The sequence below is a fragment of the Mercenaria mercenaria genome, chromosome 16, assembly GCF_021730395.1.
Source record: "Mercenaria mercenaria strain notata chromosome 16, MADL_Memer_1, whole genome shotgun sequence".
Classification (NCBI taxonomy): Eukaryota; Metazoa; Mollusca; class Bivalvia; order Venerida; family Veneridae; genus Mercenaria; species Mercenaria mercenaria.
In genome coordinates, this window is record NC_069376.1 from 2240015 (window position 1) to 2253767 (window position 13753).

General features: G+C 36.6%; 1 protein-coding gene across 1 annotated transcript; it reads left to right on the forward strand.

Annotated features, from left to right (window-relative positions):
- The first annotated feature begins 649 nt into the window (after positions 1–649).
- Positions 650–5891, forward strand: LOC128549810 (uncharacterized). The gene is made up of 3 exons (XM_053527462.1): positions 650–732; positions 1819–2068; positions 5733–5891. Exons 1-3 carry the CDS (start codon positions 650–652, stop codon positions 5814–5816), a joined length of 417 nt encoding a protein of 138 aa, XP_053383437.1. The 3' UTR covers positions 5817–5891.
- The last annotated feature ends 7862 nt before the right edge of the window (positions 5892–13753 follow it).

A 13753-nucleotide genomic window follows, 5' to 3' on the forward strand; every position in this document is an offset into this window, starting at 1 on the left:
ATATATGAAAAGTAACTTTTATTTTGTAATTATTCACAATGTGCAGTTGAAAAAAGGATTATTTTCGGTGTTCTTTCACTTCGGATTGGGTTATGTTGTTCATAATTTGAAGATTAGAGGCGACATGAAGTGTGTTCGCTTCTCACTCCATGTTATAAATGGCGATCCGATAAGACCTGACATAACCGATAGACGTCAAAATGTTAAAATATGTTATGTCAGGTCTTATTGATAGGACTATTATAACAACAACGTGACCTGCGTTTGAACCGGATCGAGTACTAGTATCCTGTTACGCACTCACACGCACGTAAGGATATACACCGGGTGATGGCATAACGGCATGCCAGTTGTTTTAGTTTTATCAGAATCCAACATTGTTATTTACATGATCATGCGGCTTGTTTACATCATTTGAAAAAATAAATCGTTAGAATTACCATAATTTCGAAATTTTGACCCTTTATATGTGTGTGTGTGTAGGTATATAGGTGTCTAGTTTGTATATAATTATACGTGTATATACATATATTTTTAAACATAGGTGATAACGAGAGCACAACCATTGCCAGGATACGATCGTCCATAAATCCCGACACTCTGAAAGTCTGCAACATAAAATCATTGTCGTAAATCATTCACAATTGAAATGTACGAGCTTCAGAAATCACATAAACAGCTTCCCGCCACAGTGATAAACGTCCTGGTGAAAGATATAGCATACGCTACTGAGTAAAACAAGGGAAAGACAGATGCACTGAGAGCCTCATTTCTAGCTAGTGTGCCACCGGCATTCGGTCAACATGACCAGTGTAACAAAGACTGGTGCGGATACTTGCAAAATCCATATTACTCCCGATACAAGTAAGTCAATTATTTATAGATGTTTTAATTCTCGCTTGCACATGTGCTCTTGTCGATAGAATATATGAGCCGCGCCATGAGAAAATCAACATAGTGGTTTGCGACCAGCACAGATCCAGACCGCGCAGTCTGGTCAGGATCCATGCTGATCGCTAAAGGTTTCTCTAATTGCAGTAGGTTTTAAAAGCGAACAGCATGGATCCTGACCAGACTGCGCGGATGTGCAGGCTGGTCTTGATCCATGCTGGTCGCAAACCCACTATGTTGGTTTTCTCATGGCACGGCTCATATGTTATTTCAGATCATAAGATCGAAATGTCCACTAGGCAATATTTTCGATAATTTTCGTAGGAAAATGCGTGTAGATCTTACATTTATCAAGTTGAAAATTCTTTACCAATTAGATGTTATACACTTATTGAATGTCTGGACAGTCAATAGTGAGAACTATTGCCCGGTGTCAGAAACAGGTATTATCTTTTTCATTTTGTCGAAACCGCTTGCGGAAGCGATTACCTAGTCATCAAAATGGCTGGTCGGTGTATTTGCATGCGTCATGTTAGATTTTCTGCGGCCTATAACTGGACATGCATTGAGGAAATCTTGTTTATATTTGGCATAATCTTTAACTCATTGAGATGGGGTGTCATGTACAAACTCCAGGTTCCTTTCTCAAGAGTCAATGTCACTGTTAGGGTTCATAGGACGGGCTTGTTTATTCTTTTTAGCTAATATATTTCACGTAAATAGTCAGAATAAATTAGTACAAGAAACCTTAACACATAAAATGACGAGTGTGTGGGAACAGATATATTTTCAATGTCTACCCATAGAGTTGACCTTGAGAATCGTGTTACTTAGCAATTTTGTTTAGTTTTGAAGTAAGTACGATTTATATAAGTACTTTGAAGTGGCTACCAAATGCATCAAATGATATACTTTTTTTAATTGCAGAACTCTTCCATACGGCAAGGCGTTTACAGGACAAAGACTCTTTAACAATCTCACCAAACTGTTTCAAAGAAAGACAGAAGAGTCGCAATCCTTGTCACAGCTAGGAAATTCCAAAGGAAATGAATCCTTAAATCAAATAATATCAACAAAGGCCCCGGAATGGAAACACTTCGGAGGCAGTTCTTCACTGAATTTCCAAGTGACATCGGGTATACCACAAAAGAATGTCGGAAGGAAATATTTATTAGAGGTAATAATTAATTAAATATTGAATTATATAGAGAAAAATATTTAAAATTAAACTGTTACCATTACTCTTATAGATATCAAGGCATATAAATATAAAAGTTAATGTTTGATTTTTATTTATAATACTTTTACACAAGTAACTAACTCACGGTTAAATAAACTAATGAACAAATGATTTTACGGACCTTATGTACATAAAAAATAAATTACCTATTCTCTTTGAGGATCGTATCTGTGACCAGCAGCAGTCTAGTCTATAATCCTCAAGATTTCGATGATACTGAATCACTGTATACATTATTACGTCTATTGATCACAGTGCTGATTTAGCTCGAACTTTACAACTTGTAGTACAGATGGCGAATGATTTGATGCAAAACTCTCAGTGCGGAGATCGAACCTGCTCATCTTACTTGAAATCTGATTAACAAACTGGATACGCTTCAGTAAAACAAACCTGTTATTTAATAGAATTTTCCTCTGAAACACGTGAACAAACGAATGTTCCTCTTGCTAGGAAAATTTACGGGCAGTACTGCAGCTCGATTGACAAAAAAGCGAGCATTTGAAAAAAAAGGAAGCAAGCAGAACGTAGTTTTAAACGGCGTAGACTCCTAAAGAAACCAAGAAAAAGAAACACTCTTGGGGCAGCAGAAGACAGAGAATGCCCAACATATCAGACGGAAGTTGGACATTTACAAGAGGTTGATTTAAACGAGATTCCTGTTCCAACAGTTCAGTAGCCACTAAGCAGATCCACAGGGCCGCTAAAAACGGTGTTCTTTGACCCTACTGGTTCCGGTATGTTTACTTGATCTTGCTATGTTGGAGGGTACTAGATCTACATCTATTCTATAGATTCTACTCAATACTTATGGAAATACACTGGACGTTATGGAAGACTCATAAACTAATTAACATATGCAAGAACTTTACAATAACGGTTTTAAAAGCAGGAATTCAAATTTAGTTTTACATGAAGTGACTTTTGTGATTCATATGTATTTTTTTCTCAAAGAGTATGTGATAAACTAGTTTTTATTGGGGATACGATTTATTGTCCAGAGTAACAATCTATATCTCATGATTGGACCACAACTGAATTTAAGAATTAGGTATACAGACACTAAAAAGCAAAATGTCGCGAAACAAATGGCGGATTTAAATAGTCCTCATTTGTTTTGTTTGGTAGAGCTGTTTTCCTAATACTTTCTTTGCATTTTTGTTTCTGAATCACATGGCATATCTATATCTGGGCTTGACTTGCAGGTTTCAGCTCCATAATAGAATAATAATATGACAGAATTTGTCAGTGAACCTTAAATCAAACACCACTACTACAATTTTAACCTATTTTGCAGTTTGTGTGTTTGACTGAAATTATTTTTCTCGCACAAACATAACCCCCATTGCTGTCTTGAATTTTTAAAATTTTCATCAGCACGCACTAGCTGACGTATACGCTTGTTTCACATTAGATACTTTTCATGTCGTATCCTTCTGTGACCTCCGACCAGTTTGACAGGCGTTCAGTTTAGATACTTTTCATGTCGTATCGTTCTGTAACCTCCGACAAGTTTGACAGGCGTTCAGTTTAGATACTTTTCATGTCGTATCATTCTGTGACCTCTGACAAGTTTGACAGGCGTTCAGTTTAGATACTTTTCATTGACAAGTTTGACAGGCGTTCAGTTTAGATACTTTTCATGTCGTATCGTTCTGTAACCTCCGACAAGTTTGACAGGCGTTCAGTTTAGATACTTTTCATGTCGTATCATTCTGTGACCTCTGACAAGTTTGACAGGCGTTCAGTTTAGATACTTTTCATTGACAAGTTTGACAGGCGTTCAGTTTAGATACTTTTCATGTCGTATCGTTCTGTGACCTCCGACAAGTTTGACAGGCGTTCAGTTTAGATACTTTTCATGTCGTATCATTCTGTGACCTCTGACAAGTTTGACAGGCGTTCAGTTTAGATACTTTTCATGTCGTATCGTTCTGTGACCTCTGACAAGTTTGACAGGCGTTCAGTTTAGATACTTTTCATGTCGTATCAGTTTAGATACTTTTCATGTCGTATCGTTCTGTGACCTCCGACAAGTTTGACAGGCGTTCAGTTTAGATACTTTTCATGTCGTATCGTTCTGTGACCTCCGACAAGTTTGACAGGCGTTCAGTTTAGATACTTTTCATGTCGTATCGTTCTGTGACCTCCGACAAGTTTGACAGGCGTTCAGTTTAGATACTTTTCATGTCGTATCGTTCTGTGACCTCCGACAAGTTTGACAGGCGTTCAGTTTAGATACTTCTCATGTCGTATCGTTCTGTGACCTCCGACAAGTTTGACAGGCGTTCAGTTTAGATACTTCTCATGTCGTATCGTTCTGTGACCTCTGACAAGTTTGACAGGCGTTCAGTTTAGATACTTCTCATGTCGTATCGTTCTGTGACCTCTGACAAGTTTGACAGGCGTTCAGTTTAGATACTTCTCATGTCGTATCGTTCTGTGACCTCTGACAAGTTTGACAGGCGTTCAGTTTAGATACTTCTCATGTCGTATCATTCTGTGACCTCTGACAAGTTTGACAGGCGTTCAGTTTAGATACTTTTCATGTCGTATCGTTCTGTGACCTCCGACAAGTTTGACAGGCGTTCAGTTTAGAATACTTTTCATGTCGTATCGTTCTGTGACTCCGACAAGTTTGACAGGCGTTCAGTTTAGATACTTTTCATGTCGTATCGTTCTGTGACCTCCGACAAGTTTGACAGGGGTTCAGTTTAGATACTTTTCATGTCGTATCGTTCTGTGACCTCCGACAAGTTTGACAGGCGTTCAGTTTAGATACTTTTCATGTCGTATCGTTCTGTGACCTCCGACAAGTTTGACAGGCGTTCAGTTTAGATACTTTTCATGTCGTATCGTTCTGTGACCTCCGACAAGTTTGACAGGCGTTCAGTTTAGAAAACTTTTCATGTCGTATCGTTCTGTGACCTCCGACAAGTTTGACAGGCGTTCAGTTTTGATACTTTTCATGTCGTATCGTTCTGTGACCTCTGACAAGTTTGACAGGCGTTCAGTTTAGATACTTTTCATGTCGTATCGTTCTGTGACCTCCGACAAGTTTGACAGGCGTTCAGTTTAGATACTTTTCATGTCGTATCATTCTGTAACCTCTGACAAGTTTGACAGGCGTTCAGTTTAGATACTTTTCATGTCGTATCGTTCTGTAACCTCTGACAAGTTTGACGGGCGTTCAGTTTAGATACTTTTCATGTCGTATCGTTCTGTGACCTCCGACAAGTTTGACGGGCGTTCAGTTTAGATACTTTTCATGTCGTATCGTTCTGTGACCTCTGACAAGTTTGACAGGCGTTCAGTTTAGATACTTTTCATGTCGTATCCTTCTGTGACCTCTGACAAGTTTGACAGGCGTTCAGTTTAGATACTTTTCATGTCGTATCATTCTGTAACCTCTGACAAGTTTGACAGGCGTTCAGTTTAGATACTTTTCATGTCGTATCGTTCTGTGACCTCTGACAAGTTTGACAGGCGTTCAGTTTAGATACTTTTCATGTCGTATCGTTCTGTGACCTCCGACAAGTTTGACAGGCGTTCAGTCCGTTTTTCCCGTATCTGTAACATTTCTCTTTATGTGTCGTTTCAGAGCACAATGCTTACATTGTCCAGATCGCGGCATTATATGGAGAAGAATGTTTTGAACTCTACATCTTACCTCAGAAGGAACTAAAACCCAATGGCATCACAAGCAACCCATCTTACTGTACAAAATAATGAATTGTATCACAGAAACGAGGTAGTCAATACGTGTCCACTGAACAGTGCCTTTAAAGATTTCATTGAGTTTTATTGTTTCCGAACTCACTATCGTATCGGTATTAACATGTTAAACATTTGTTACTGACAACATCTCAACAAGTACCAAATGCGGGTACGTCCATTTGTCCGATGTTCAAAAACGAAAGCCTTAGTGTCACTTGTTGAATCTTTCTATATAACTGTTTGAGTTTGCCTAGATTCAACTGATTCGACTGTTCCAAAAGATAAATAATAGTAAAAACAAGCATTTGGCGGCCGTTCAACGCCGAATATGTAAAAACTTCACATGCTGCATATTATCCCTACATGGTTTCATGTCTCTATTTTTTTTATGAAAAGACGAAGAACTTAATTAGGTACATGAAACACAAATTTTTAAGTATATTTTCCTCAACGTCAACGGTCGCAACACTGGTCTGGTTGGTGAGATCAAACTAAAACACTATATATACAAACTGCAATGTTGATAACAATCCTGTCATTTTTGATGATACCGACTCAATACTTTCTTCGAAATGCCCGACACTAATTCAGACGGACGGACGGACGGACGGGCGGGCGAGGGCAACACTAATCACCATAACCAAATATAACTAAGGTGGACCGAGGAGGGAGGGGGTGCACGAAAATAAAGATGAGTGGCGTCATGAGAAAACAAAAATTATGTGTTTGCGACAAGCAGGGGTTCAGACCAGCCTGCGCATCCCTTGCTGTTCCGCGCAAACAGTTTCTCTAATTGCAATAGGCTTTAATAGCGAACAAAGCCACTCTGTTGGTTTTCTCATAGCACGGCTCAGATTATTTCATATATTGTAACATTTCAGTGCAAAAGAAATCGTTTACCGCCAGCTGCACCTTAAATTATACTTCATAACACATCTTCTTGAAATATGTCCAAATATTTCATGCGAAAAAATATACGACTTTCTTTTTACGACGGGTTACATTGAAAATTCATATCATTTCCGACTGTAATATTTGCATATGTACATGAATATGCACTTGCTTATTTGTACTTTGTCTCGCAATTGTACAATCTTCAAAGTTGGTAACCTGAAAATTACCATATATGTTCACGTGATAAAAACAACTATGAAAGATAATAATTTCCAAATACAAGAGTGAATGTAAGAATTAGAAAGTATTAGATTTTTTTACCACGGATTGATAACTATCTAGTTGCAAACAGCATACGCCGTTTTAGTACTAAGACGTTCACTGTATTATGTGCGTAACGTCCGAAAAAAAGCGGGGAAATGCGCAACGTCAATAGACATAAATTCAGCTTCTAGTCTGCCAATATTCTCTGAGTTGAATAGCAGTCGGATAATAACCTAAAAAAGAAAAATTTCAAGATCAGAATTTCGGAAGAAATCAAATGAAGCATATGATAATTGTTTGTAAAACTGAGTTATGGTTGTTCTAGCACTAACAAGTCGCTTTACGATTGTTGCTCAACATATATAGTTCAACATATATAGTTGAAATTGACAATATTCTAAATAAAACAGTGTAATATATTTCACTGTGATATTAGCAGATGTATTTCTCTGTGAGATTATCATATGTATTCCACTGTTAGATTATTAGATGTATTCCACTGTGAGATTGCCAGATGTATTCCACTGTGAGTTTATTAGATGTATTCCACTGTGAGATCGTCGGATGTATTCCACTGTGAGATTGTCAAATGTATTCCACTGTGAGATTATCAGATTTGTTCAAGTGTGAAATTATCAGATATATTCCACTGTGAGATTATCATATGTATTCCACTGCGAGATTATCAGATGTATTCCACTGTGACATTATCAGATCCACTGTGAGATGATCAGATGTATTCCACTGTGAGATTTATTCCACTGTGAGATTATCAGATGTATTCCACTGTGAGATAATCAGATATGTTCCACTGTGAGATTATCAGATGTATTCCACTGTGAGATAATCAGATATGTTCCACTGTGAGATTATCAGATGTATTCCACTTTGAGATTATCAGATGTATTCCATTGTGAGATTATCAGATGTATTCCACTGTGAGATTATTAGATGTATTCCACTGTGAGATTATTAGATGTATTCCACTGTGAGATTATCAGATATGTTCCACTGTGAGATAATCAGATGTATTCCACTGTGAGATTATTAGATGTATTCCATTGTGAGATTATCAGATGTATTCCACTGTGAGATTACTAGATGTATTCCACTGTGAGATTATCAAATGTATAGAGGATATTTGTTTGTTTTGAGTGAGTATGGAATATATCTCACTGAGAAGTGAGAAAATTTCAAATATTTTCACGAGCGCGTAGCGCGAGTGAAAATGTGAACATTTTCTCACTTCGAGGTGAGATATATTCCATATTCACGAAAAATAAACAAATTTTCTTTTTATTTTATGCTCAATTACGTTGAGATGTGCATTTTGCAACAATTTTTAATCTCAGCGCGGGAAACAGACGCGCGTAAACAGACATGACGTCAGACGCACACAACATAAAGTTCCATTTTTTTGAATTTTATTTTGCTTCATAACGTTATGAAATTCTCATTAAGTAAAATAATTTGAATCGAGAAATATACTATAAAGAACAAAGTGCGACCATAATTTTCATCTTGTTTTAAGCAAATAATTTAAAATTCATACACAATATATGAAGGAACGTTATAATCTAAAACTAATAATTAATTTGCTACTTTTCTTTCAGACACTGACGAAAGCAGATATTTTAAAGACAGCCAGATTACTACGAGTCTGGTGCCGTACTACTTTTGTTAATGGTTACGTTCCCACTAGTAGGACACTAAGTAGCTTACAAGACTTTGTGTGTTTGATGCCATTGAGTGACTGCACATGGACAAAAGCCATAGGTAAGTAATTATCATGTATTATTAAACCCTTCGCCCTGCCTATAACATCTTTGTCTTGGTAAGATATGATAAAAACATGGTGCAGCTTTATTTTGTTTCTCAAATGTTATCTGATTTTATTCAAATGTTCCTCTAAAAGCTTGAATAAACGCTGTAATATTTACTTTGTGGCAGTCTTCTTTCACCAACATGGAGAGTAAAACATTTAAAATTTTAGGTAGCGGAACCCGTTATTATAATAATCTGGCAATATTGCATATCTTTGTACACGATTTCGGCACTCCTCGGTTATTACGGAAAGTCACGTTCAGCTATATACATGTACGACCGGAGAATGCCGAAATTGCGTTACGGCAATACGTAATTAGACGGAAATAGCCGAGTGTCATTACGTCTTTAAAGGAATCTAATACCTTTTCAGTAAGTATTTTGAATACAATGAAATAAAAATTATGAAACCTCATTGGACAACTTACTTTAGAATACGTTTGTTCCTCTGTTGAAGAGGACGGGCTAATTTGATTTTTTTTCTTTTACTCTTCAGGCGTAATTGCTTTCTAAAATTCATTATTTATATGATATGAATTGTAATTTGGATATATCGCTTTTTGTAAAGTAAAAATATTGCTTGGTATCTGTAAGCTTATACATGCTATATTATGTATCTTTAACAGTTTTATTCTGTGCAAACTTGATCTGAATATTGGCATATGTTTTGTTTTTCGAAAGAAAGGCGCTGTTGAAGGCGCTAAGTCTGTTTAACGTGATCGCGACGTCTGCTTCATACCTATTTAAGTTGTATGGAAATGTTTTATCGTTTTTATACGCCCGAAGGGACGTATTATGTTATGACGCTGGTGTCCGTCTGTCCGTCCGTCTGTCCGTCCGTCTGTCCGTTAGCAATTTCGTGTCCGCTCTGTAACTCTTGAACCCCTTGAAGGATTTCAAGGAATTTTACTTTAAAAGTTACGTTTAACGAGCGAATGTGGACGCTGTTGGATGTCTGCGTCAGTCAAGTCACACTTAGGGTCAAGTCATACATTTTTTCGTGTCCGCTCTGTAACTCTTGAACCCCTTGAAGGATTTCAAAGAAACTTGACACAAATGTTCACCACACCAGATGATGTGCAGAGCGCATGTTTGGATGCTGCTTCAAGGTCAAGGTCACACTTAGGGTCAAAGTCATATCAGTTTGTTTCGTGTCCGCTCTGTAACTCTTGAACTTGAAGGATTTCAAAGAAACTTGCAAAATGTTCACACACAATTGTAATGTGCAGAGCGCATGTTCGGATGACTGCTTCAAGGTCAAGGTCACACTTAAGGGTCAAAGGTCATATATGTTTGTTTGTGTTGCTCTGTACATTGAACTCTAGTATTTTAGAATTGGCAGAATTCACTTTTGTCTTAACCATATTCGGATACTGTCCTCTTTATCGTTATATACTATAATATTGAGACTTAAAATTTTTGAAACTTCCTTTTATGTTATTAATGCTTTTGCTGTAGGAGAAAAAACCGAGACCACTTTTCTGTGGTACAACATGGATGGTACCTCCAATTTTAAAGTGTATTTTTACATACCTATACCTGATAAGGATTTTTTTGTAGACTTTGATTTTTTTTTGTGGACTTAGATTTGTTTTTTGAAGTTTTCCTTTTGTTGTTCCAGTCCTTTGGGGCTACAACAGTCAATTTCATAAAACTTTACTCCAATCCTATGATGTAAGCCTTCGGGCGTATATTGCCCCGCATGGCGGCGCTCTTGTTCTGATATTCTAGGATGGTTAGATAGTGTCGCCACAAGTACCAATGAAACTTACGTTGCTAACGTTACAGATAGTGAACCCAGCATAATCACATCATTTTACGTTACGTTGCTGACGTTACAGACAGTGAACCCAGCATAATCACATCATTTTACGTTACGTTGCTGACGTTACAGACAGTGAACCCAGCATAATCACAGCATTTTACGGTTACGTTGCTGACGTCAATAGGATTAGGAAACGTGTCACCAAATACTAACGCCGAGAAAATATTCTCAACATTTGCTGTTCTGCTTGGTTGTAAGTAGCATTTGGTTTATATTAGATAAACGAACAAATCCGAGAATATACAAATGTAACTGCAACTATTGAGTAAAACATGTAAATATAGATTAATCGTTGGGTAAAACCAAGAATTGAGAAAAATTATTGCGTTAAACTAGGAATGTAGCCAACAAGACCATAGTCCTTTGAATTCTTTGAACGGTGTTTTAAAAAATTCTAGAGCAGCCTACATATTTATCCATTGTGAAAATGAAACAAGACCTGCCTTCAGTTGTCGTAAATATTTATCACGTGACAATGCTATCTAAAACGGTTTATTATTATTATTCATATGAAAGGGTCACTGGTGTCTGCTGACCAAGAATTTGTGAATAAGATGACCATAGATAATATGCAAGAATCATGAAAGTCATGGTTTTGATGGCGATATGATAAGTTTTACACTGTAATAACTACATTTCTGTAAAAAAAATCTGTAACAAAATTCTGTCATGTAATTTATATTATCTTTTTCACTAAACAATACACTTTCAGATGAAACCAAAATTATATGAGCTTACCAGGCATCGGCATTTGATATATTTTGATAGTACTGTCATATAGAACTTGTTTATTTGTTAAACGGATACTATAATATTGGCGTACGCTGAGTGACTGGGCGGTGTGAGATGTGGGTTGGGACCGTTTCATTCTATCGGAAGAAATAGAATGTGAACGTTTTGCCTAAATTCTTAGTGTATACCTACTATGTTTTATTTTACGTAAAGTTGATATATTTGACGGTGATCTCAGTGATCGAGAATGCACGGGAAAATCGTTCTACTTGTACTTGCACTTAGATCATACTGTGATATAAACAAGACAGAGTTACATATGCTGAAAGAAACTCTGAATACATAACCAGAAATTTCGGAAAATAAAATCAAAGATGAAATACATGGTAAATCTTAAGCGGTAAAGTATGATATTTTTACAATCAAATCCATCCGTCGAGAAGAGTATGGTCATTTATTGTTATCATAGATATTTTCTTCAAAAAGCATTTTTGGAACTGTTTAGTTACGTTGTATTGGATCTTTTCTAGACATATTTTCTAGCCATTGTTTGACACAGTCAGGACTTTTACATCTTTAACTAACCGCCTTTGCTTTAAAGAGAATATTAAAATGAACAAATCAAATTTGATAATTATCACAGCGAAAGCCTATACGAAACTTGTGCGATAATAAAATATAGTGCTTTCCATTATTCGAGGAATATGGTGGCATATTTCTGCATACGATAACCAGATAAGTTTCGCGAAAATGTATCGAGATTTCACGAAAAACAGAAAAAGTTTCGCGAAAACATAAAAGCTTTTCACGAAAAGAACTGCAAACATTAAATGGAAAAAGATTGCGTTAGTGCTCACTACTGCATAGGGAAACCAGATAAGTTTCGCGAAAATGGACTAAACTTTCATAAAAAACGGTAAAGTTTTCGTGAAAATAAAATGTTTTCGCGAAAATAATATTTTATTTTCACGAAAACTTTACCGTTTTTCATGAAAATTTGGTCCATTTTCGCGAAACTTATCTGGTTTTCTTATGCAGAAGTGGGCACTAACACAAATTTATCCCTTTGATATTTGCAGTTCCTTTCGAGAAAACCTTTTATGTTTTCGCGGAAAGCTTATATGTTTTCGCGAATTTTTTTATGCTTTTCTTGAATATTAGATACATTTTCGCGAAACTTGTCTGGTTATCGTATGCAGAAATATGCCACCATAGAGGAATACGTTAAGATTTCTGATCCGAGTTATTTTATCAGACGCAGTGAATTATATTTCATGTAATTATTCCTTCTCTTGAGAGGAATATCTTAATTCAATAAGTCACACTTGACTGAGCTACTGATGACGAAAGCTGTTGTAATTACAAACTGGCCAATTAAACTCCGTGACCTTAGAAATAACCTCTGACGTTAAACTATTATTTCTCAATTGAGGGGACTCCATGGGTTACACAATACTAAACCCGAGGATGATTAATTGATTCTTTTATTTCCTCCTGAACATAACATATGTACATTCACCAGATAAACATAAATCAGCAAATATAAATGTAAACAACCAAATATTATCGTAACCTTCAAATGCATGGTTAATATATGAAAACAAACCCCATTGCGACCCTCTAATTATGTGTAGCAAATTCACACACCGAATACCAGGTCAATGTCTTATTGCCGTATTTACTCTACTGAAAGAGGTAACAGATGGATTTAACAATTTATGTTAAATAACTAGCGTAAATACTTACCTGATATTTTTTGGCAGTATAAAACAGACATTGCAACCAAAATTTTACAGCATGGTCATTTTATATTTATATAGATGTGCCCTAGAAGGAACTTTTGGTATGCTTTAACTTGTTAAAACAAGATGTTGAATTGTGTTCTCTATTGACAATAGCTCGACGAAGTGAGCGATCTAACTGGCGCAGAAGAACGACTAGAGCGGGATCGCAGATTGGAGATGAGCCGTTATTTAGCCTATAGTGACATAAATACAGCGTTCAAAGACAAATCAGTGAAAAGTAAAGACTTTGTTTACAAACATTATACACATTTCAAAGCCATTTCTGATTTCATAATTTCAAATTGGATAATGTATTTAAACGTGCATGGTATTCTGGTAGAGCGGCCGGCTCGAGTGCGGGAGGTCGTGGGTTCGATCTCTGGCTGCGTCATGATGGTACTAGTAGCTTCCTTGCTTGGCGCTTGCACTTAGAGGATAGGGTTAGAATTTTGTCAGCCCGTTGTCAGTATAATCTGTCTTAGTTGGATATCATGTTACGTGTTTACGGCGTAATATTCCAGTGAGGTAGCATTATAAAGCTGGACATTTTGCTTGTACAAGTAAGTGATGTCGTCTGGTTAA

Coding starts and splice junctions, on each gene's coding strand:
- LOC128549810 (XM_053527462.1), top strand. CDS start 650: ATGTACGAGCTTCAGAAATCACATAAACAGCTTCCCGCCACAGTGATA. Junction 733..1,818: donor GATATAGCATACGCTACTGA/GTAAAACAAGGG, acceptor TTTTAATTGCAG/AACTCTTCCATACGGCAAGG. Junction 2,069..5,732: donor GAAGGAAATATTTATTAGAG/GTAATAATTAAT, acceptor GTGTCGTTTCAG/AGCACAATGCTTACATTGTC.